The sequence below is a fragment of the Xenopus laevis genome, chromosome 2L, assembly GCF_017654675.1.
Source record: "Xenopus laevis strain J_2021 chromosome 2L, Xenopus_laevis_v10.1, whole genome shotgun sequence".
Taxonomy (NCBI): Eukaryota; Metazoa; Chordata; class Amphibia; order Anura; family Pipidae; genus Xenopus; species Xenopus laevis.
In genome coordinates, this window is record NC_054373.1 from 184,180,317 (window position 1) to 184,206,638 (window position 26,322).

Here is a 26,322-nt window from a genome sequence, read left to right on the forward strand (position 1 = left end):
TTTTAATTCCAAGATATTAAGGGATACATGTGCTGTTATTATGAATGAAATGTTACAACAGCGCCACCTGCTGGTCAGTTTCCCACCAGTCTGACCAGCAAGTAGTCAAGGAAGTTGTCAGGAGAAAGAAAGAGGCTGATGTTCTTCTGCTTAGTAAAGATTTGAGAAAGGTTTCTAATTTTATTCCTAAACAGAAGAACATCAGCCTCTTTCTTACTCCTGACAACTTCCTTGACTACTTGCTGGTCAGACTGGTAGGAAACTGACCAGCAGGTGGCGCTGTTGTAACACAATTCATTCATATTAACAATACATGTATCCCTTAATATCTTGGAATAAAAACAAAATAAATAATGAATGTAAATTATAAAAGTGCTTAGAATAGCCCCCTCATTAGTTTTATATTCACTTATTTTTAAGGTTTACTTATCCTATAAAGGGCATTAAGGCTTTACTTTTAACTCCGGTGGAGCATTAATAAGGAACCAGAAACATCATTTTACAGGCACATATAGGAGAAAAGTTTTGGCTGTAAAACTGGTCTGATTTTAAATGTGTAGCGACTATACAGTGCTGCCCCCTTGTGTCCCATTCATGTATATACAGCCATTACTATCAGATAAAACAGCTTCAAGCCCAGTTACTAAAAATCTCTCTTTTTCTCACCAGTGATAATTCTCTCCTCTTCCCCAATTCTGGGGCAGAAAAGTGGGCTAATTCTTTCCCTCAGATCAGTATTTTAGGGCCATGATAGAGAGAGAAGGAGCTGCACTAAGGTTTCTATGGGTTGTTGCATTCAGCAATATATTGCTATAATTGGTACCATAATTAATCTCACTGTGCAATAGACGGGAGAGGAATTTGCCCTTTAATAGAGAGAGAGGTCTGAGTTAAATATTGATTGGCTGAAATAATGGCATTGCCAGAAGCCAGGACACGTTAGGAGATCGTTCTGTACGTTAAATAAATCTACTGGGCCCTGCAGTGAGACTGGAGCTGGAATCTGATTAAAGGGTCCTCGGGTTACTGAGCAGAAACCGAATAATATTATTATTTTATATTTTTTCCCATCTCGTTTCTCTGACTTCTATAAAGATTGTGACTTGCCACAAAGATCTGTTGCTAATGCTTTGGATCCATAATCCCCTCCCAATCAATGTGGCTGAACACAGATCAATTGACAGTTTCTCTTGTTTCCGATTTGAAAGAAAACAACAATGTGACGGTGTCTGTCTGTCTTTATCTTGTTTGGCAGGAATTCTGCAGTGACCCTCGTCTGTTTGTGGACGGGATTAGTTCACATGATTTGCATCAAGGCCAAGTTGGAAACTGCTGGTTCATTGCCGCCTGCTCCTCCCTGGCCTCACGTGAGCAACTATGGCAGAAGGTAAGTCGCACCCCGAGTAGATCTTCCTCCTCATCTAATTCCCATTTACAATAAAATATTAAAATATATATTGTCACTCAGCCTGCAGCCTTGTGCCTTTATATGGTCACAGAACAACCCCTCAGTGACTTCTAATATCCTTATCATTTACAGTAGGGGGTACATTATCCCTTATAATACATGAGTGATACTCAGAGTTCCCTGTATAACTCAGCCTGCAGCCTTGTGTCTTTATATGGTCACAGAACAACCCCTCAGTGACTTCTAATATCCTTATTATTTACAGTAGGGGGTACATTATCCCTTATAATACATGAGTGATACTCAGAGTTCCCTGTATAACTCAGCCTGCAGCCTTGTGCCTTTATATGGTCACAGAACAACCCCTCAGTGACTTCTAATATCCTTATCATTTACAGTAGGGGGTACATTATCCCTTATAATACATGAGTGATACTCAGAGTTCCCTGTATAACTCAGCCTGCAGCCTTGTGCCTTTATATGGTCACAGAACAACTCCTCAGTGACTCCTCATATCCCTATAATAGGTATATACAGTATATGTTTATTATAACACACTCAGCAGCTTTTATTCCAGTACAAGTAGTAGTAGCTCTGGATTGAGAGACATGAGCTGATTAATAAAACAAGGTGTTGGTGCTGCAGTAGAACTGGGCCATGTTCTCAGTCTCAGAAGTAACTGCTCCTCACATGATCTCAAGAGACTGCCGGACTCGAGTCCCAGGGGAGCGTTAGTGAAGCTCATTAACTCCGTATCTCGGACCAGTTGCCCGGTGCCTATATAGTTCTGTCTCCCCAGAGTACAGACTCGTCCTGTTTATGTCAATTTGTGCAGTATCAGTGAGTACTATGAGTATTAGCCCTGCACTCCCTGCCCTTTAATCCACGGGTATAATGATTATCTGTAAGTACCATGGGCTGAATGGTCATTACTCATATCTGTCGTCCATATAAAGAAATGTATTTTGCTTTAAAGGTAATTAAAGTCACAGGAGAAAAATTGTTCCATTTTGTTGAAATGAGCTTCCCCTTTAATATAAGCTGATGCTACAGGTTTGCTGATTATTAAATTCTGATGCTAATTGCACTGGTTTCTGTGCTGCCATGTAGTAATTATGTGTATTAATTACTAATCAGCCTTATATTGTGACATTTCTATTCTATGTGTACTGTATATTGTGAGTGGCTCCCTAAGCTCAGTAAGTGACAGCAGCACAGAGCATGTGAATCAGTGAATCAGCAGAAAAGAAGATGGGGAGCTACTGGGGCATCTTTGGAGACACAGATCTTTACTGCTAAAGGGCTGTGGTTGCCTTGGGCTGGTACAGAAGCACAAAACATCATGTACAACATTTCTACCTAATTAATTAGTTGGGCTTTAGTTCCCCTTAAAAGGACCAGTAACACCAGTAAATGGACTGGGAAGTGCTTTAGAAGCAGCAGTTACAGTAATTATACACACGCTGCTCATTGGGGACAGGAGGAAAGTGCCTCTTCCTATAAACCATTAAATGTTTTGTCTGATCACATTTGAGTGATTGATCCTTGTCTCTGGGGGGTGATTTTGGTACATTTATCTCTATTACTCCTGATTGGCTGGGATGGAGCTCTCAGTAAGTGCATCACTGGAGTGTTAGTGCAGAGTCCAGGCTGAATTTAAAAAACCTTCTTTGGTTGAGAAGCCCATACACTGTGAATATATAACATTTCTGTATACAGTATAGCAGGTCTCTATATTCATCTGATGATTCAGCATTAATACTAAATTGCAGCCTGTCTAGTACCCCAAATTATTTTCCTTTCCAGTCTGCTCTATGACCTACAGTGCCTGCCTACCTACCTAACTCCTTTCCCAAATTTCCCCATGCATCGTGGGTACTTCTGTACCGCTTACCCTCCCACGGTGTGGTTGCCTGCGCTTGGACACAAGAGCTAACAATTATAATACACTATAATATATTGTCCTTGGTACTATTCATTTCCTCCCGAGGGGCCCCTGTAATGCTTGGGGTCCATGACGATTGTTCTTTATGTCCCACTCTAGATCCGTCTCTGTGTATTTCTACTCTATGAGTAACTGTTACCCATGAGTAATGATCAGCAGACTAATTGATAAGCAGCGGCACTAGTTACTATAACCATATAACAATGGTGGGTTGCTATAGCAATATCCCATTATCCTGTTACTAACGCACAGGGGTTATTTTGACTTATCCCAGATGAGTTGAGGAGTGGAAACTTCCAGCTGTTTCCTATACGTATCCTCTCGGAGGAGATTCCCCAGGACTAATTAGTGTTTGCGTTTAACGAGACACTGTCATCAGTCAAATGAGTCCCTTCATTATATTTCCCTAAACTCTGTTTTATTCTCTGTTAGAAGCCCAGTGCTTTTACCGGCTCACCCTCGACCCAGGGGCAAAGTTGGAAAAGGCCCCTGATTTAAAGTTTTGGGGCTGCGGTTTAGCTGACAGACTAGAAGATCAGGAGAGGCCCGAAGAGAATGTCTAGTGATTATAAATATGACTAATAATAATAATAATAATAATACCCATGCTAAGAATAATCTGCTTCCTATTTGCTGCAATTAGTGACCCCTCAGCGACCAGATAACCTGTTAAATGTCAGGTTGGAGAATGTCCCTATAAAAAATGGAACAATATTTCGTAATGCTGCGTCCATGGGGGAATTTAATGATGGCATAGGGTGTTTATGCTGTTTTCTGGGGTATTATACATGGAATTGGCACTGTATTTATCTGACGTGTGTTCTGGGGTATTATACATGGAATTGCCCTGTATTTATCTGCTGTGTGTTCTGGGGTATTATACATGGAATTGACACAGTATTTATCTGCTGTGTGTTCTGGGGTATTATACATGGAATTGGCACTGTATTTATCTGCTGTGTGTTCTGGGGTATTATACATGGAATTGACACTGTATTTATCTGCTGTGTGTTCTGGGTATTATACATGGAATTGGCACTGTATTTATCTGCTGTGTGTTCTGGGGTATTATACATGGAATTGGCACTGTATTTATCTGCTGTGTGTTCTGGGGTATTATACATGGAATTGGCACTGTATTTATCTGCTGTGTGTTCTGGGGTATTATACATGGAATTGGCACTGTATTTATCTGCTGTGTGTTCTGGGGTATTATACATGGAATTGGCTCTGTATTTATCTGCTGTGTGTTCTGGGGTATTATACATGGAATTGGCACTGTATTTATCTACTGTGTGTTCTGGGGTATTATACATGGAATTGACACTGTATTTATCTGCTGTGTGTTCTGGGGTATTATACATGGAATTGGCACTGTATTTATCTGCTGTGTGTTCTGGGGTATTATACATGGAATTGGCACTGTATTTATCTGCCGTGTGTTCTGGGGTATTATACATGGAATTGGCACTGTATTTATCTGCCGTGTGTTCTGGGATATTATACATGGAATTGGTACTGTATTTATCTGCTGTGTGTTCTGGGGTATTATACATGGAATTGGCACTGTATTTATCTGCCGTGTGTTCTGGGATATTATACATGGAATTGGCACTGTATTTATCTGCTGTGTGTTCTGGGGTATTATACATGGAATTGGCACTGTATTTATCTGCCGTGTGTTCTGGGATATTATACATGGAATTGGCACTGTATTTATCTACTGTGTGTTCTGGGGTATTATACATGGAATTGGCACTGTATTTATCTGCTGTGTGTTCTGGGGTATTATACATGGAATTGGCACTGTAATTATCTGCTGTGTGTTCTGGGGTATTATACATGGAATTGGCACTGTATTTATCCTGCTGTGTGTTCAGGGGTATTATACATGGAATTGGCACTGTATTTATCTGCCGTGTGTTCTGGGATATTATACATGGAATTGGCACTGTATTTATCTGCTGTGTGTTCTGGGGTATTATACATGGAATTGGCACTGTATTTATCTGCCGTGTGTTCTGGGATATTATACATGGAATTGGCACTGTATTTATCTGCTGTGTGTTCTGGGGTATTATACATGGAATTGGCTCTGTATTTATCTACTGTGTGTTCTGGGGTATTTTACATGGAATTGGCACTGTATTTATCTGCTGTGTGTTCAGGGGTATTATACATGGAATTGGCGCTGTGTGTTCTGGGGTATTATACATGGAATTGGCCCTGTAATTATCTGCTGTGTGTTCTGGGGTATTATACATGGAATTGGCACTGTATTTATCTGCTGTGTGTTCTGGGGTATTATACATGGAATTGGCACTGTATTTATCCTGCTGTGTGTTCTGGGGTATTTTACATGGAATTGGCACTGTATTTATCCTGCTGTGTGTTCAGGGGTATTATACATGGAATTGGCGCTGTGTGTTCTGGGGTATTATACATGGAATTGGCACTGTAATTATCTGCTGTGTGTTCTGGGGTATTATACATGGAATTGGCACTGTATTTATCCTGCTGTGTGTTCAGGGGTATTATACATGGAATTGGCACTGTATTTATCTGATGTGTGTTCTGGGGTATTATACATGGAATTTGCCCTGTATTTAACCTGTGTATTTATCTGCCGTGAGTTGTTCTGGGGTATTCAAGCCCTAGGTTCATGGAGGCCTGTATTATGTGGTGGCCCCCATGTTCTGTTTGAGGGTTAATATGCTCAGCTGGGTGTCACCCAACATGTGACTCTTTACCTGACAAAATCAAGAATAGTTTCTGGACATGAAATATTCTGGTGCCAGTAATTCAGTTCTACCGGGAGTATGGATGAGATGAAGGAGAATGATGCAAGTGGTGCAAGAATAGAACACATCCATGGTTTCATAGGAAATCTATTGCGTCAAACGGTAAATCTGTGACCACTCCTGGGACTGTTCTCCAGTATCGGTAACTACCTCCGTCACTTCTTCCTTGCTTTTTTCTCCTATGGAATAATCAGAGCTGCAGTAAGGGTGGGGCAGGGACAGGACTTTGCCCCTGGGCCCATTGATAAAAAAAATGATTGCAAAGTACAAAAGACATGTCTATGAATAATGCAGGACAAGGTATGCAGTAGAGGACCATCTAAAGCAGCTTGACTTTTCTGAAAATGTTTCACCACTGCCTGGGTTAGAGTTACCAAACTGTACCCATCAGACTTTATGTCAATTACCCACAAAGTTTAAAGGGCTCATAGCCATGCAGAAACATTCTACGATGTACCCCTTACATGAAACGAGGCAAAGTATCCTGGGTTAGCTTTTGTACCTAGAGGGGCTTTTACAAGAGTAAAACCAACAAAGTACCACAGAAGAAAGAAAATGCTAAAGAGAATTATTATGTCGCACAATCTATAACAAATTGGGTGTAAAATGAATGGTGTTTTGTGCTGGAATAAAGTGTGAACAAGGGAATCACATCTTGGTGTAATTAAATATTGGTTACTTCAATTAGTAATTCAATTCATATTGTGAAAGACAGAAATGAGTGTCATTATTGAGTATTGTGAAAACCAAAAATAGTTAATTCATAGTTAAAGTGCCAATTGTCTGGTACGCAGTTCACATTCCACTAATAAATAAATAACCCAATTAAAACATAACATTTAATGGCCCCTTTAAATATAAAAAAATGAGAGAAAAATTCACACGTTAAAAACTCTTAAAATTGAATGATGTATGCTGATCTGGTATATAGATTATTGGGATTACAGCATCTGTTATAGATTGATATACTGGTCCCACCCAGATCTTACATCGACCTAAATGCCCTCTAGTTACACATAATATGTTGTGGGGATCACGAGAGAGTATATGCGGCACAATAAATAAAGTAATTAATGGGGTGTATAGGAACGTCAGGCGGACCATTCAAAAAGTAACATATCCTTAAAACTACATCACTACAGGCAAGAAAATCCAATACGTTGTGCAAACAAGGGTTAACTGCCACCTAAATAGATTTGGCCTATTCCCAATCACTAGTTCTATTGCAGCACCTGGTATTGGAGAGGAACAATTGCCCATGTGAGGAGTCTGTGTAATTGTGATGAGGATATGGAAGGTCCATGTACCTGTATTTAGGAAAATATAGGATTTTCCACCATTCCGCCTCCTGCTGAAGGAGATATACGCCTGACGCGCGTTTCGTCCCTGCGAAGGCTTTCTCAGAGGCCTTTGAGAAAGCCTTCACAGTCGAAACGCGCGTCAGGCGTATAGCTCCTTCAGTAGTTAACCCTTGTTTGCACACCATATTGTGAACTGCGTACCAGACAATTGACACTTTACACACTATTAGCGCTTTAACTATGAATTAACTGTTTTTGGTTTTCACAATACTCAATAATGACACTCTTTTCTGTCTTCCACAATATGAATTGAATTATTAATTGAAGTAACTAATATTTAATTACACCAAGATGTGATTCCCTTGTTCACACTTTCATTGTACACCCAATTTGTTATAGATTGTGCGACATAATAACTCTCTTTTAGTAGTTCCTTTTGTTCTGTGGTACTTTGTTGTTTTTTTTTCATTTATAGCGTTGTCAGCACATCTATTTTGGACCCTGAACTAGTGGTTGCAGATGCTTAGAAGGTGCAGAAACCAAACACTTGTTGTAGTTGCAGAGCAGGTTGAGATGCCTGAAGTCAACCCTTTTGCTCCTCAAGAAGAGGGCCAAGTGTTCTGAGATGTTTCGCAGACTGACAGCCATTAGTATTTCCCTTCTCATAAAGTGTTTCTAAGGCAACTTTATATCTGCTCCTTGTAGATTTGTTTACATAGGCAATTACGTGTTGGTAACCTCTAAATAACCAAGAGAGCATCCGCAGGAATCCCCGGGAGGGGTGCGTTGCATCAATGGGCCACGTTGCTTAGCAGAGTTTATGTGTGAGGCAGATGAAGAGGAGGGAGTCAGACTTTGGGTTTGTAGTTGGGGTTGAGTTGCAGAGGCAAGCAGACGTAGATCACAAGAACGGCTGAGGAGCAATGGCATCTGAAACCTCAGAGATGGAGCTTCCTTTCATCGAGGATACTCAGCTTACCAAGTGCATGCGTATCCGAGTCCAAACCCTCCAGCAAAAGAACGCCAAACCTCAAGAGGGTGAGATGCTCCTCAGAGCCAACGAGTACGTCTACCGTGTGGATTTCTCCAAGCAGAAGCTCCGATTCCTCTGGTGGAAAGTGCATTTGAAATCACCGGGCAAAGTCATGATCACTGGCACCTCCCAGCATTGGACCCCAGACCTTACCAACCTTATGACCCGGCAGCTTCTGGAACCTTCAGCTGTCTTCTACAAAAAAGATGCCAACGACGAGGTAGAGTGCAATGAGGCTGATGCCCAAGAGTTTGGCGAAAGGATTGCAGAGTTGGCCAAAATACGCAAAGTTATGTACTTTGTCATCACTTTCTTAGATGGCGCTGACCCAGCTACCATTGAATGTTCCATTGGCTTCAGAGCCTAAAACTGAAAGAGCCTTTAATGTGGGACAAAAAAACATTTTTACTTGTGATTTATTAATATATTTGTGTTGAGCACAAATGGACTTCAACCACTGATCTCCAACTTCGGTTCTTCTTTAGATGGTCCAATTAAGCATGAATAATTAACATCCTTTAATGTCTGCCAAATGGACTTGTCCTCCAGTGTATGAATAATGACGATCAGCTTTCCACCAAAACTGAATTCTTTCTATCCTGATTATTAACGATGTTCCTGGTAGATTATCTGTAGTCTATAGTACATAGCACTAAGTGGCTTCATTAGTGTAGAGGGGCAGTATGTTACCAAGTGTAGAGAAATAACCATCAAACATTCTGAATAGGCCATCCTTGATCAGTAGACACAAATGTCATTGGTATTTTGTATAATTCCATTATTATAGGTGGGACTTGAAGAACCCTAATTCCCAGACCTTGTAGCCTGTACCCACCTAACACTGAACTCAAAATAAAATTTACTTCTCAGCAATTGATGAAACTATGGTATTATGTCGATGTTCAGCACCTTGTCCAGGTTGGGTATCTTTTATGGCAAAGGCTTCGGAGCCCAGAAATGTACTTTACTAACCAATCAGAATCCATTATGCAGTGTGTATAGGGAAAGCATTTTCAGTGAGGGTCCCAAAGGTTTTCATTAGCCCCTAAACCAGGGAAGGGTAAATTTGGCACCTTGGATGTCCAAATGCTTCTTTATATTCAAGGATTACAAATCCGTGTCCAGTGGTTGGGTATTCGTGTCTAAGAGGGGTCAGGCCCTGGGGGTATTCGTGTCTAAGAGGGTCCTGAGTATATGAGACTGCTGGTGGGTTCAGTGGAAGGGTGGTGGTCATGGTCTGTCAGGTTTAGGATGCTCGGGACCTCGGGTATTCCGGATAAGGGATCTTTCCATAATTTGGATATTCCTTAAATCTACTAGAAAATCATGTAACCATTAAATAAACCCAATAGGCTGGTTTTGCCTCCAATAAGGATTAATTATATCTTAGTTGGGATCAAGTACAAGCTACTGATTTATTTTTAAAATGTTTTCAAAAGTTTGGATTATTTGGATAAAACTGAGTCTATGGGAGACGGCCTTTTTTACGTAATTCGGAGCTTTCTGGATAACGGGTCATCGGATAACAGATGCTATACCTGTACTAAGACATGTCAGTCTTTAAAGGACCAGTAACATCAAAAAATGAAATTGTTTTAAAGTAATAAAAATACAATTCAGTGTTGCCCTGCACTAGTAAAACTGCTGTGTTTGCTTCAGAAACATTACTGTTATTTATATAAATAAGCTGCTGTGTAGCAATGGGGGCAGCTATTCAAAGGAGAAAAGGCTCAAGTTACACAGCAGATAGCAGATAAGCTCTGTAGAACATAATGTTATCTGTTATCCATTATTTATCCTGTGCCATATAGCCGTTTTTCAATTTCCGCCATTACTACACAGCAGCTTGTTTATATGAACTATAGTAGTGTTTCTGAAGCAAACAGATCAGTTTTACTAGTACAGGGCATCACTACATGATATTTTCATTACTTTAAAACACTTTCAGTTTTTGGTGTTACTGTTCCTTTAATTCATTCAAAGGTTTGATGTTATTCACATTGGTGTATTTTATGTATTTATATATTGGAAAATAAAGTTCATTTTAAGCTTGAGAACAATATTTTTAGTGGGTTTTTCTTTTGTCCGTGTGGCCGTAATGTGGTGCCCATGAAAAGGTTAATTCATTAATATTCATTAATAGATGTCGGTGTTATTTCACGGGTTAAGGTGAGATCACCCACAGGAGAGCACACGTGAAAGGGTTGGGTCACTTTTGCAGTTGACTTTTAGTATGTTATAGAATGGCCAATGCTGAGCAACTTTTTAATTGGTTTTCATTATTTATTTTTTATAGTTTTTTTTTGTTTTTTTTAATTTGCTTTTTGACTATTTCCAGATTTCATATGGGGGTCAGTGACCCCCAAGTAAAAACAAATTCTTTGTAAGGCTACAAATGTATTGTTGTTACTTTTTATTACTCCTCTTTCTATTCAGGCCTCTCCTATTCATATTCCAGTCTCTTATACAAATCAATGCATGGTTGCTAGGGGAATTTGCATCCTAGCAACCAGACGGCTGAAATTACAAACTGGAGAGCTGCTGAATAAAAAGCTAAATAACTCAAAAACCACAAATAATAAAAAATGAAAACCAATTGCAAATTGTCTCAGAATATCCCTCTCTACATCATACTAACAGTTAATTTAAAGGTGAACAACCCCTTTAAGAGCTGAGCTTCTTGTGTTTTTACTATAGGAAAGTGCAGCAACTCTTTCTTAGCTGGTTATTTGTCCAGGGCCACGTGAGAACTGGTAACCAGGAGGGAAAACTGGGAGGACCCCTGTTTATTTTTATGTTGTTTTCTGTATTGTGCCTTCCCCACAGGACCCTGACTCCCCTGCTGTGTTATTAGAATACTAACTGCCTCTGTATGTCAGTGTTACATGGGGATGGCAGTTGCAGTCAGGAAATGAAAGCAGAAATGACAGTCAGTTAACCGCAGGGAGAGTAAAGGTGGCCATACATGGAGAGATCCGCTCGTTTGGCGATGTCGCCAAACGAGCGGATCTCTCCCCGATGTGTCCACCTTGAGGTGGGCAATATCGGGCTGATCCAATCGTGGGCCCTAGGGCTCAACGATCGGACCCTAACGAATGGTAACGGGTGGTCGGTTTGCGGGACCGCTTCAACGAACAGATGCGGCCGCCATCCAACGGGATTTTTAGTCCCATCCGATCGAGATCTGGCCGACTTTCGGGGAAGCCCATCGGGGGGGGGCCAATAAGCTGCCGACCCGGTCTGTCGGCAGCTTTTATCGGCCCGTGCATGGCCACAGAGCTAAATATGCAAAGAAAATGTGGTTACAATGGCCACAGGGTATCAGTCCAATGTAAAGATCACATCTCCCAACATTTTGGAAATAGAAAGAGGGACAAAAAGATTTGCTGCGCAGATCACGTTGATTTTTTTGACCACACCCATGTTTTTGGTCACACCCCCTAATTACTATGTCCATTTTACAAAATTGGGCAGGTTATGAAAGTTTGCACACATTTCTGTGGTTTTTCTGTGTTATTACAGTTTTGCTAATGAAGGTGAATTGCCCTTTAAGCTGCAAATCCGTTACCCCAAGAGACCTGCTTATCTTACAAAAGTATCTAAGTATCTATTCTGGCTGTTCGGTGCAGGAGATCAAAGAGAAAGTCAGGACATTTCAGTAACAAACCCTCCAAGCAGGCCCTTGTCACACTACGACCATGACACTTACTTTGCCCCTGCCAGGGGTCTAAATATGGGTGACGCCCTAAAAATATGCAGCTTGATTTCACAGTATTTCCCCTTATCTGCTCCCACTGGTACTCCCCTCCAGTTCTTCTTGAGCATAGCAAGGCACAGGTGTTGTCCCGGCAGGTTTAATGTTCAGGCAGGGCCGGATTTACATAGTGGGCGCCCCTAGGCCCACTGCTGTTTGTCGCCCCTGTCCCCTCCCCTTTTTTAGTGCAAATTTTCATCATCTGGACCAATGTGGGTGTGGTTGAGCAGCATGCTGCCCCCCTAAAATCCTGCCGCCCTAGGCCTGGGCCTACGTGGCCTTTCCACAAATCCAGGCCTGTGTCCAGGAAGAATTATAGTAGGGACCTAAACTTGCTATCTTGGGTGATGGTACTTGGCCAAACTGCCAGCTTTTCTGCCAAATAGCCTGTCGGATGAATAGTCTGATATGGGTCCAAGAGGACTGTTCCATGCAGGTGGCTAAAGGGTGGACTTAAGCGGAAGCTGTAGCTCCTCCCATTTCTTAAGGTGCCGCCCCTGAGGTGCCACACATGGTTGGGCACAGTGTTAAGACTTGCCAAATTACGAGACTAAATCTGGACATATGTGGTCACCACATAATAATACCAATAAAATGAGCCCCCTGTATCTTCTTTATATTTTGAGCTGGACGAAGGTTCGACAACTTGGTTTTTGGCAAGAAAATGGCGTTATTCCTCATAACACATTGATTGAACTATGGTGTCTTATATATGGGAGGACTCTGCTCACTGAGAACATATGGACAGGCCTGGATTTGTGGTGAGGCCTGGGCCTAGGGCGGCTAAATTCTAGGGGTGGCATCGTAAACCGCATGGGCTACGCAGAGTTTCTCATCGTTATGACGCATGCGCTCGCGGGGTGGAAGGTCTCCCCAGGAGGTGGGCGCTAGGACCCTGAGGCCTCGGGGTGCCGTGTCAAGAAATCCGGCTCTACATATGGACAATTGTCTTTGCCAGATGATGAAAGTAATCAAATCTCACATGGAATAGAGAATAATGAGCAGCAAGAGTCACGGCTCTGTCGACAGGCACCGACTGGCTCCTGGAGTGCGTGTCTGTTTTCTGCCATTGTCGATAAATAAATCCAGTGTATGGCAGAACTGGCTCTGGTTCCCTGAATCAGAGGAGCCCCTTGGGGGGAAAATGCCATTTAAACTGGTTGTTTATCTTTAAATTAACTGTTAGTATGATGTAGAGCAGGGATCCCCAACCTTTCGAACCCGTGAGCAACATTCAGAAGTAAAAGGAGTTGGGGAGCAACACAAGCATAAGAAATGTTCCTGTGCTGCCAAATAAGGGCTATGATTGGCCATTCAGCAGCCCCGATGTGGATTGTCACCCTACATTGAGACTCTGTTTGGCAGTACTCCTGGTTTTTATACAACCAAAACTTGCCTCCAAGCCTGGAATTCAAAAATAAGCTCCTACTTTGAGGCCACGGGGAGCAACATCCAAGGGGTTGGAGAGCAACATGTTACTCACGAGCTACTGGTTGGGGACCACTGATGTAGAGAATGATATTCTGAGACAATTTGCAATTGGGGTTTTTGTTTTTATTTTTATTATTTGAGGTTTTTGACTTAAGCTGGCCATAGACTCAAAGATCCGTTTGTTTGGAGACCTTTGTTTAAACGACCTTTATCAGCAGCTTTATCTGCCAGTGTATGGCCACCTTTATTTCGCTTTTATTCAGCAGCTCTCTGAGCTCAGAGGTTTCTAGGATCCAGATTACCCTAGCAACTATACATTGATTTGTATAAGATACAGGTATGGGACCTGTTATCTAGAATGCTAGAGACCTGGGGCTTTCCAGATAATGGATCTTTCCGTAATTTTGATCTCCATACCTTAAGTCTACTAGAAAACCATATAAACATTAAATAAAGCCAATAGGCTGGTTTTGCCTCCAATATGGATTAATTATATCTTAGTTGGGATCAAGTACAAGTTACTGTTTTATTATTACACAGAAAAAGGAAATCAGTTTTAAAAATTTGGGATTATTTGGATAAAACGGCGTCTATGGGAGACGGCCTTCGGATAATTCAGAAACTTTCTGTTTCCAGATAACGGATCCCATACCTGTACTGGAATACGAATAGCAAAGGCCTGAATACATAGATGGATAATAAAAAGTGACAATAGATTTGTAGCCTTACAGAGATTTTGATTTTGTAGATGGGGTCAGTGACCCCCCCACCACCACCACCATTTGAAAGCTGGAAAGAGTCAGAAGACGAAGGCAAATAATTCAAAAACCATAAAAAAGAAAATATGAAGGCCAATTTAAAACGTTGCTTAGATTTAGCCATTCTATAAAATACTAAAAGTTATCTTAAAGGTGAACCAGCCCTTAAAACCCCAGAGAGCATATTATACTTGTAGTAGTTAAATATTACTATTATAATACACAAAAGCCATGAATATCTTGTAAATTATATCCTTATAAACGGTGAGTTCTGATGTCATCAGTTATAAACAGTGAGTAGTGATGTCATTTCTGTCACATGACTCACTGAAACTTGTGTATTATGATAAATAAAGTACCCCCAGTTGTACAATATGTTGTACAATATGAGGATACTAGAAGTTACCTTGGAGTTTTTATATGGTCATGAAACTCCTCGGTATCTTGTAATATCCTTATAATTTACAAGAGGGGGTACTTTATTCACTATATATATATATATAATATTATACTGTGTATATATATATGTTAATTACTGTGACTCTCACAAGTAGAGAGACGCTCCTTTTATCCATTACATTTTGGCAACTTGTGTGCGCTACACCCCAAACACTGCCTAGTGATGGTACCGAGACTGTAAGCAGCTCTTTAGCCTTCTCGTATAGGGCAGAGAGACACACGAAGATTCTGGGAGATTTAGTCGACAAATTGTTTCTTCTTCGGGCGACTAATTTCCCCAAAACTGCATTCAGATTCTAGCCAGCGGGGTGGCACTCGGATTGCTTCATTTTCTGAAGTCGCCTGAAGTTTCCTTGTGAGGCAACTTTGGAAAACGAAGCGCTACGAGTGCCATTCCGCAAGCGATTTCGATTCTAGCTGGCGGAGATTATTCAACTGAAGAAGAGGCGATTTGTCACCGGGCGACTAAATCTCCCTGAATCTTCGCGTGTGACTCTGCCCTTATAGTCCCCATCCGTTTATTGTCCCCATCATAACTAATCTGTGCGCCCCGTTCTCTGGAGCCACCAAAATAACCAGCGTATCCTCCTCCCTACAGGTGATTCCCGACTGGAAGGAGCAAGAGTGGTTCGCAGACAAGCCACAAAACTATGCCGGAATTTTCCACTTCCATTTCTGGAAGTTCGGGGATTGGGTAGACGTGGTGATCGATGATCGTCTCCCTACAATCAACAATGAACTCATCTACTGCCACTCCAATGAGAAGAATGAGTTGTGGTGCGCACTGGTGGAGAAAGCTTATGCCAAGTAGGTGATGCTGGGATTTACTGATTGGTCTTTCTTTACCGTTTACACATACCTGTACCCCTATTTAGATTGGACTGACCCACTGGCTTTTAATTCATATTTACACGGTATCAGGAGTGCTACTAGTGTTTGTTGGCTACAGTTACCCCTTAATTAAATTACCTACTCTAATTTGCCTAAAATAATCCATGTTGGACCAGATTACTGTTACAGGTATGGGACATGTTACCCAGAATGCTCGGGACCTGGGGTTCTCCGGATAAGGGATTTTTCCATAATTTGGACCTTCACAACTCAAGTCTACTAAAACATCAAGTAAACATGAATTAAACCCAATAGGATTGTTTTACATCCAATAAGGATTAATTATTTCTTAGTTGGGATCAAGTACAAGCTACTGTTTTATTATTACAGAGAAGAAGGAAATCATTTTTAAAAATCGGAATTATTTGATATAATGGAGTCTATGGGAGACCAGCTTTCCGTCATTTGGCATTTTCTGGATAGCGGGTTTCCGGATCCTATACCTGTACTTTGGCCTTGGTTCTTTATCTGCCATTTATATACTCTATATCATTTGCTTCCTCCACCATAGTGCCCAGAGCTTCTAATTCTACAGCTTTAGTGCCCTACTTATTATGTTCTCAACCATTGACCCCAGGCCCAGATTTGTGGCGAGGCCACATAGGCCCGGGCCTAGGGCAGCACATTTTTGGGGGCGGCATGCCGCCCAGCCGCTCTGTGAGGAGCCTGTGCTCCCCAGTGCTCCGGTGCTCGTGTGGTAGTGCGGGCGGGAGCTAGGACCGTGCGGAGCGCATGGCCTAGGGGCGCCTGCCCAGCAAATCCGGCGCTGACTGACCCCATTTAAGTGTTACTGGCCCTGCTCACAGATCCAAAAGTAGAAGAGGCCTATCCAAATGTAAGTGGGATCTAAGGCACGGAGAAGTTCTCGCCATTCCTTTTTTGCAGTACCATATGGCAGCCCTGTCCAACGTGAGATTTATGGGTTGGTTTCACCTTTTTTTTGTGTGGCCATAGGATTCATAGACTTCTTTGAATGACATCATCATTGTAATAGAATATGTTGTTCAGACATGTATAACAAGTTGTCATCTGCTCACTACAGATTAGCCGGGTGCTATGAAGCGTTGGATGGAGGAAATACGGCTGATGCCCTTGTGGACTTCACCGGTGGTGTCTCGGAGCCCATTGATGTCTCCGAGGGGCATTTTGCCACCGATGCAGAGAAAAGAAATGACCTTTTTGAGAGAGTCTTGAAGGTCCAAAACCGAGGAGGTCTCATCAGCTGCTCCATCAGGGTGAGCACAAGCCTTGGTCATAGAAAGAATCAGGAAGTGGTGTTAGATCCAAGTTTTTTTTCATAGTAAATCAAGATTTTATACTTTTGTATTCATTGATGCTTAATCTTATGCCCCAAACATTTAGGCAACCTCAGCCAGTGATATGGAAGCCCGTATGGCTTGCGGCCTTGTGAAGGGTCATGCCTATGCCGTAACAGATGTGAGAAAAGTGAGGCTGGGCCACGGCTTGCTGGCCTTTTTCAAGTCAGAGAAGCTTGATATGATCCGCATGCGTAATCCGTGGGGGGAGAGAGAATGGAACGGACCTTGGAGTGACAGGTACAGCTGTTGAACTTAGACTGATGGGCTCGTTCTTTTAATTAAAATCTTTTATTGATAAATTGCCAACATCTTCTGTAGCGCTGTACAGCACAGGTTATGATTGGAGATATCAATATACATGGAAACTGCCTATAAATTGAAAAAGATGAATGGGTTGATATGCCCTTTAAGTTCATATACGGCCATTCCCGGGCTTTATTGACCATCTTTGTCCATGTCCTGTTATTATCAGCACCGGTGCCTTGGCAAAGTCACACACCTTTCCTTACACGGTGCCATGTTGATATTTTACAGCTCCGAAGAGTGGCAGAAGGTGAGCAAGAGTGAGCGGGAGAAGCTGGGTGTCACCGTGCAGGACGACGGGGAGTTCTGGTGAGTTGAAATGGTGGAGACCTGTGCCTGCCTTGCAACTTGGACGTATTAGCTGACGGGAGTGGAAGGGTTTCTCTTGATAAGTGCAGCAGTTGTGGCCAAAACTTGCCATAGCAGAATTAGAGTACGAGCCCTGTCTCTACCCAATCACCTAGGCTAGGTGGTCTTCTCCAGCAGAATGATGGGTAAGTGGGAAGGGAATGTAATTTGAAGGGTTCTTATGTATGGTTACTGGTTATACCATATGACATGTACAATGGACTGGGCATGGCTGTGGGTTTTTTGTTTCTATTGTTTCTATTAATGTGATTTTGGCCTGTTTTAGGATGACCTTTGAGGATTTCTGCAAGTATTACACAGACATCATAATGTGCAGACTCATCAACACCTCCTACCTGAGCATCTACAAGACATGGGAGGAGGCCGTGCTGCGATCCTCTTGGACTAAACACGAGGACCCTTTGCAGAATCGCAGCGGGGGGTGCCTCAACCACAAGAGCACTTACCTTCAAAACCCACAGGTGAGAGTGGCCAACTACTTCATTTGGGGATTAATAGGAATATTCTTAAAAAGACAGCATGGACCCATTTTTGTAACATATTTTGGAACAATTGTGTAGGATTTTTTATTGCCTTTAAAAGCCCTTGTGTTTGGCCAACCCATGTTCATATCTACAATCAGCTGAATGATCTTATTGTTGTGCAGTTCGTGTTTGATGTAAAGAAGCCGGAAGATGAAGTTCTGGTTTGCCTCCAGCAGAAGACGAAGAGGACCACCCGGAAGGATGGCAAAGCAGAAAATCTCGCTATAGGTTTTGAAATTCACCAGGTGAGGAGGTTGCCCCTCATGGTGGTCATGTTTGCCAGAAACACATATATGAAATACTTGGGTCAGTGGTGGAACTAGATGTTACTGGGCCCCACAGCAAAATAATTTTAGGGCCCCCAAACTATCTAGAGGTTGTCCTGTTTTACCAATATAAATTAAAATTACTAATTGATTTGGGCCTATACCTCCTGGGCCCCCTGCAGGGTTGGCTCCCTCTGTAGTTATTCCTCTGATTTTGGTTATGTGGTTCAGACATGGTATCCATGCTTTAGGGTTTTGTCCCTCTGTCCTGTTCCTAGGAGATGCAGATTTGGACACTTGCCCTGAAGTTGTGGGTAACAATATGCAGGTATATTAGGGCAAGGAGGAGGCAGTGGGGCAAGAAAACACAACTCCCAGCACCACAAAGCTCTCCTGTAAATAAACATTCCCTGAGACTAAATCCTGTGTTTCAGGTGGAGTTGAACCGCAAGTTCCGGATGCACACCCTTCAGCCCAAAGTGGCCAGCTCCATCTACATTAACTCCCGCAGTGTCTTCCTACGTATTGACCTGAAGGAGGGGAGATACGTCGTTATTCCCACCACGTTTGATCCAGGTCACACGGAAGAATTCCTGCTCAGAATTTTTACTGATGTGCCTTCTAACTGCTGGTAAGTCCATATGGTCCCAACTAGAAGATCCATGGCCTGGTTACTAAGTCTTTGGGGCATGTATTTGTAACCAGGCATGATCATCTGATCTAAAGAGGACTGGGCCCCCAGCAAAATTAGAACCTTCACCATTATGGAGGGCTCTGGGAGTTGTGTTTTTAGCTGCAGGTGAATGAGATCTTGATCTTAGTAGGTTTCCTTTTCCATCTGTTGTATCTGTGTTATCTAGTGAACTGAAATTGGATGAACCCACCAGGACTTGTTGGTCGGGGCTATGTGGGTACCCCCAGCTGGTGTCACAGGTGCACGTGGTCTCAGCCCTGGGACTCAAGAAGCAAGATTCCGACGGAGGTAATTGGTTGATGGCCATCGGATTTTATATGTACCTGGTCCTTGTATTAAAGGTGCCCCATTGCTTGTGAGTAGAAGGCGTTGCTAGTGCCCTCAGGTTGCTGTGTCCACATTTCAGAAATGGGGTGGCAGGGAGTGCCAAAGGGTTCCCACATGCCATGTCATTACCTTAATGTAATTGTTTTAACAGGCCAGTAATAGCCAATAGGCAATTCTATTCTCCCACCCCCCCCACCTTAACTACCTGGTTTTTGGGAAAACGCTATATTGTTGGTGTCTGGATCAAAGGGTTTATCAGCAAGGTACAGGCCAAATACTCTGAAATTAAACCATCCTATCACTTCGGGTCTCCAGCAAATGTAAACATTTGTCCCAGGTCTAGTAACCCATAGCAATCAGAAGATAAGAGACTGTTTTAAAGCAAATCTGATTGGTTTCTTGATATGATATAAATGAAAGGAAACCCCTTAGGGCAGAGGCACGTGGAGATGCGGGGAGATTAGTCGCCCCGGCGACAAATCACCTCTTCTTCGGGCGACTAATCTCCCCGAACTGCCTTTCCGCCGGCTACAAACGAAATTGCCGGTGGGATGGCACTCAGAGCGTTTTCTTTTTCTCTTGAGGCCGAAATCTCCCCGAATCTCCACACGTGTCTCTGCCCTTAGAGATGAATTGATATGGGAGATTGGGTTTTGCATTTGCCTGGATATCTATAAAAAACCTGTCAATCACTGGTGTGAGCGAGAACTTGAAAAATAACATTGGTCCTTCTCTCTCGTTCCCAGGTGCTGACCCATACGTGATTATCAGCTGTGAAGGAAACAAAGTGCAGTCCCCTGTCATAAAAGACTGTTTGGAGCCGAAATTTAATGTCAAAGGCGTTTTCTACAGGAAGAAGCCTGGGCAGCCCATTGTGGTTCAGGTATGTGGACATTTTAATGGGGTGAAGTAAAATAACTAACCAAGTAAATAACCGAAGTCAGTATTATCCCATAGGGAGATTCCCAGAATTCCTCAGATCTCTGCAAGGACCTTCAAGGTGTCCTTGAACTACATCTTCCGACAAAGTCTCTAGAGTTGTAGTTCTACAGCTTATGGAGGTCCTCCTGTTGACCATCATGGAGATAATCCTTTAATTCGATTTCTGTGTAGGTGTGTTCATAAACAAACTATCTGCTGTCTGTCCCTCAGGTTTGGAATCATAACGTTATAAAGGATGAGTTCATGGGACAGGTGGTCCTTTCTGCAGACCCCAACAACCTTCAGACTCAGCACAGCCTTGAGCTTCAGAACAAGGGCAACAAGAAATCTGGCGAGATCTCAGGAACCATCAACCTTGTTCTGCTCACTAGCCAAAGCCTTACCGGGATATAACCCTCCCGGTGCCATGTATACAGGTGAAGAGCACACCCAGCCTCCACGATACCCTTGAGGTGCCTTGAGGAAAGCCGAGACCCATTGTCCCGTAGGCCTTGTTACCACCGAGATTGCATGCTCCGCTCCTGATTGTAACAATGACTGACTGTATGTTATTCACTATATTCGATTCCATATACAGAGCAGTGTCCATGTAACGTGTGAACATGTGCCAAAAAACCAGTATATCTATAGCTTAGATAGAAAGTTACCGCTAGCATTTATATTACGTCTGCTGGGGGTTCACGCACCCAAAGCTTTGCCCACTCATTCTTTATGCGGGTGCTAACATGCAATATTCCATGTATTCTCTGGACTAAAGCAGCTCTGTTTGGTCACCATCTCAGTCTGCTCTGGGAGACCCCACTACTGTGAGATGTCACTTGCCCCTTGATGCTTAACTGTATTGCTGCAAAGCTTGGTGTTGCCATAGTGACATATTTGGGTTCATATCAATCCTATATTAAGTTATCCATACAGGAGCCATTAAAAGCTACTGACTTGGACTCCAGACCAAATCAACAGTTTATTGGCTCTTGAGTGAGGTCCTAAGGAGGGGCCTATCCAACCAATATCTACCCAAAGCCAGATACCTGTTGGGCTTCAGTCTGAACTGGCAAACCAGAAGGAGAACTTTTTAATAGTAGGATTTTTCATATTGAGAGTATTTCTCTTATGTAGAACATATCTTTAAAACTACACACGACCTGCAATGCCATTTGACCTGTCACATGTCCCTTCTTGTGCATTTAAATGAGCAGAGGACTCTTCTATATTGATGGTATCTTTACTTTCCCCATTCCTACAACAGGTCTTATACTGGGGTTTCTGGTTCTGCTGGATCCAGTTATACAGAGTCTATCCAAAGACGCTGGTCCAGGCCAGACTTTTGTATGATAATAAGCCTCGGGCCGTATCTAAAGGGGCTGCATTTAGCTTTTTATACATAGAATAAGGATTTAGATCCTGTAGCTCCTGTAGGGTCCTCTGGTGACCAAACTGGACTCAGGTCTCATATTTCAGAACAATCGTTGGGGCCTTCATTTTGGCTTCTTCCAGGAGCCACAGTTTCTAGATCTAGTAGAGGAATGCACAAATGATAATGTACAACGTGCATGTATGTCAGCATGGGGATGTGGATATAGGACAGAAATCAACCTAAGGGCTTGCATTTGTCATGCGTCTGTTTTTAGGAGACTGAACAACAGAATTCTGCCGTGATTTTAGTTTTATGACATTTTATCCGTTTTAGGTAGTAAATAAAATGAGGTTTTAGGGAGAGAAAGAACAATCCATTTGGCCAGTAGACTTTTTCTTGTGCCAGTGCTCCTCATAGAAGGGACCAATGATCCGATTCACTGTTTGTGGACAGCCACACAGTTCTGCCTAGCGATTGGACCAATTGGCTTGTTAGCTGTGTTTCATTGGCCGATTCCCAGCACTTTGCAGCCAGCTTTGTAGTGTCCCTACATTGACTTTAATAAGCCACAAATTATATGAATGTGAGGGTCAAATGCCAAATATTTTACAATGTTTGAATGCACAATTACATATTCTGTTAAGTTCTCAATATTATTATTTTTTGAAGTTGGTCTTTAATGGCCCAACGTAGACCACCGCTATTGGCTGCTGACTTGACATCTTATTGGCTAAAAGAGATCAGAGCTGCTCAGGCTCAGAAAGATATTGGTCAACAATCTGTTGCTTAAAGACCTCGTTGGATCCATTCCCAACTGGTCAATAACAACCCCCCTGTGTGATCCAGTCGCATTTTGGGTTGATGTTGCCAGTCTATTACTGCTTTTTATTCTCTCCTTGTGCCAAGTGATTTCTCTTCTATTATTTAGCACATGCAAATTGATGATGATGGTTTTATTCAGGGATGTTCAGTGTTTTATTTGGAATTTAACGTTGTGTATTTTATGGGTCTTTTTGCCTTTTTGTATCTTATTGTTTAATGATGAGTTTTACTCTCTTGTCTCCAAATCTTGTTCAAGGGGAACTTTTATATTAAACTTCTTTCTCCTTTATTGCCTTGTGTCCCTGTTTTATTGATGAGGGGGGGTACATTTCTAGTATATAGGCATTAGACGTATTTACAGTTTTTGATGTTTTTTGTAAATGTAATTGAATAGTGATGGGTGAATACATTCAGCACGCACTAATTAGTGATGAAAAATCTGGCGTGTTGAAAAAAACATTTTGCCACGCGTCCGTTTCACGCCCATTGACTTTAATGCATTTGGACAAAATAGGCGCAACTATAAAAATTGTCATGGGTGTCAAAAAATTTGGCAAATTTCGTGGTAAATTCCCAAATGGGACAAATTCGCCCATCACTGTGTTGAAACAGAAGGGGTGCATTTAAACATAAACCAATTTTGGGATTCTGTAGGTGACATCAGGACTTCGCTTGGAGGGCCCCAGACACACCAATTCAACACTGTTTGCAATGAAGTGGCCACAAAGTTGTGTGATTTTAACTGGGGATGCACCAAATCCACTATTTTGTATTCGGCCGAACCCCCGAATCCTTCGCTAAAGATTGGGCCGAATACCGAACCGAATCTAAATCCTAATTTGCAGAATTAGGGGTGGGAAGGGGGAAACATTTTTACTTCCTTGTTTTCTGCCAAAAAGTCACGAGATTTCCCTTTCTTTGCGTATGCAAATTAGGAATCGGATTTGGTTTGGCCGGGCAGAAGGATTCGGCTGAATCCTGCTGAAAATGGCCGAATCCTGGATTAGGTGCATCCCTAATTTTAACAGACATCTGGCCTGTTGGTAGATTTCGAAGCCTGAGCTTGGCTACTCTATCTGCTCTACTTTCCCATGATGGGCCCCAGAGTATGGACCAATAATAATATAGTTCTACAAGACTGTGTGCATATTAACCCAGCGTAGAGACTAATAATAGTAATGGAATGGAACAGGGAGCTGTGTATAGCAGCTTAGTGCACAGGCCAGTAATAACTTTTTATAAATAATTATATTGGGCAGAATAAAAAGACAAAAATGCCTGTTTTAGTAAATCAGCCCCATAATTCTCTTTGTTTATCCTTATAACCTTGGGCTGGAGAATGCTCTCATTTAGGCAATTGACACAAGAGGGCTCAGAACAGCAGATCTTAATACAATACACTGCACTAAATGACAGAATATTAAACCTGTTGCTTCTATTTGTCCATTAAAGGGGTTGTTCGCCTTTAAGTTAACTGTCAGTGACCCCATTGGAAAGACTCAGCAGAAGGAAAATAATTCAAAAACTATCAAAATAAATAAATAATGAAGACCAATTGAAATGTTGCTTACAATAAGCCATTTTATAACGTACTAAAAATTTACTTAAAGATGAACCACCCCTTTCCCGTTTCCAGCTATTAATTGCGTTGGTTATAATAAGAGATGTAAATCGCATATAGTTTCCAGATTATTTCTTTGTCAAGTCTGACATCTAGTGGTTATACGGAATTAATGCAGCTTATTCAGAAAACTATTTAGGGGAAGGACTTTTTGGGGGGCAGATTTCTGAAAATAATTCCTGGGGAATCCCAGCAGTTCTTTTATCACAATTATTAACACTTGGCAGATCTTCAGCATTGACCAAACTGCTTATTATTATTATAATTTTCTAAGTTGCAGTACCACTTCTAACCACAGTCCTGTCCATAAAGAGTAACAGAACAGCGCCACCACCTATCAATAAGCTTAGAATGCAGTAATGTTTGAGCGAGGAATCTCCTAGTAGTGAATCCTATGGTGATTTTATTTCCCCTTTAAATCTGTACAAAGTTTAGGAAATTGTGTCTGGGCCAATGCCGGAATGATGACACTCCCTGCTGCCCTTCAACTTCCCAGAGTCCTTTGCTCCTGTTGCCCAAGTGCCCCTTTAACTCTACCCTAAACCAACTCAGACCCCCCTGCTGGCACTTTAGGCCATTCCATCACTTCTTGTTTAATGTAGGAATAGTCCAAGACTGGGCAGATCTTTGGGGGGGGGGTATAACAGTCATTACAGCAGCACAGTGGAGCTCACTGGGGAGTTAGAAATTTGGAAGATCAGACAGGGAAGCTCATTTTTTGGGGGTTTAATAGAAAAGTTTGTTGCTCATAAAACAAAAATGTGCTGCGTGTTTTTTTCCATTGGACTCTGTGTTTATAAATAGGATTTTATTGGCTCTTTATGTCAAGTAGGGAAGATTCCAGCGGCCAGAGGAGTGCGGAGATTGGGAGTGACACCTCAATATTCTAGAATAATATGTATAAGGGACAGTGAATATTTCTCATGCTGCTCTTCAGATTACTTGTCTATTTCTGCTCTCAGAATAAAGGGGAACTTGTGTATTTCCTGCAATTAGCTCCATTTCCTTTATGATTAACAGCAGTGCTGCCTTGCTTTATGGCAAGGATCCTAGACATATACATGTAATCATCTCCATTTCCTTTATGATAAACAGCAGTGCTGCCTTGCTTTATGGCAGGGATCCAAGACATATACATGTAATCATCTCCATTTCCTTTATGATAAACAGCAGTGCTGCCTTGCTTTATGGCAAGGATCCTAGACATATACATGTAATCATCTCCATTTCCATAAACAGCAGTGCTGCCTTGCTTTATGGCAAGGATCCTAGACATATACATGTAATCATCTCCATTTCCATAAACAGCAGTGCTGCCTTGCTTTATGGCAGGGATCCTAGACATATACGTGTAATCATCTCCATTTCCTTTATGGTAAACAGCAGTGCTGCCTTGCTTTATGGCAGGGATCCAAGACATATACATGTAACCATCTCCATTTCCTTTATAATAAACAGCAGTGCTGCCTTGCTTTATGGCAGGGGTCCTAGACATATATGTGTAATCCTCTCCATTTCCTTTATGGTAAACAACAGCAGTGCTGCCTTGCTTTATGGCAGGGATCCTAGACATATACATGTAATCATCTCCATTTCCTTTATGGTAAACAACAGCAGTGCTGCCTTGCTTTATGGCAGGGATCCTAGACATATATGTGTTATCATCTCCATTTCCTTTATGGTAAACAACAGCAGTGCTGCCTTGCTTTATGGCAGGGATCCAAGACATATACATGTAACCATCTCCATTTCCTTTATAATAAACAGCAGTGCTGCCTTGCTTTATGGCAGGGATCCTAGACATATATGTGTAATCATCTCCATTTCCTTTATGATAAACAACAGCAGTGCTGCCTTGCTTTATGGCAGGGGTCCTAGACATATATGTGTAATCATCTCCATTTCCTTTATGGTAAACAACAGCAGTGCTGCCTTGCTTTATGGCAGGGATCCTAGACATATACATGTAATCATCTCCATTTCCTTTATGATAAACAGCA

At 42.0% G+C, this 26,322-nt stretch overlaps 2 protein-coding genes across 2 annotated transcripts in view; both read left to right on the forward strand.

The window, feature by feature from the left end:
- Positions 1 to 22,990, forward strand: part of capn5.L (calpain 5 L homeolog) — a 52,887-nt gene extending 29,897 nt beyond the window's left edge. Inside the window, 11 exon segments of the mRNA NM_001087339.1 lie at positions 1,256 to 1,387; positions 15,489 to 15,697; positions 16,824 to 17,016; positions 17,144 to 17,337; positions 17,635 to 17,712; positions 18,038 to 18,233; positions 18,419 to 18,541; positions 18,997 to 19,193; positions 19,423 to 19,544; positions 20,330 to 20,466; positions 20,736 to 22,990. Coding sequence (NP_001080808.1) covers positions 1,256 to 1,387; positions 15,489 to 15,697; positions 16,824 to 17,016; positions 17,144 to 17,337; positions 17,635 to 17,712; positions 18,038 to 18,233; positions 18,419 to 18,541; positions 18,997 to 19,193; positions 19,423 to 19,544; positions 20,330 to 20,466; positions 20,736 to 20,918 — 1,764 coding nt within the window. The 3' untranslated portion in view covers positions 20,919 to 22,990.
- On the forward strand, positions 7,823 to 9,843 carry omp.L (olfactory marker protein L homeolog). Its single transcript, XM_041582818.1, has one exon. The coding sequence runs from the start codon at positions 8,379 to 8,381 to the stop codon at positions 8,853 to 8,855; it is 477 nt and encodes a 158-aa protein (XP_041438752.1). The 5' UTR covers positions 7,823 to 8,378; the 3' UTR covers positions 8,856 to 9,843.
- Positions 22,991 to 26,322: the final 3,332 nt, after the last annotated feature.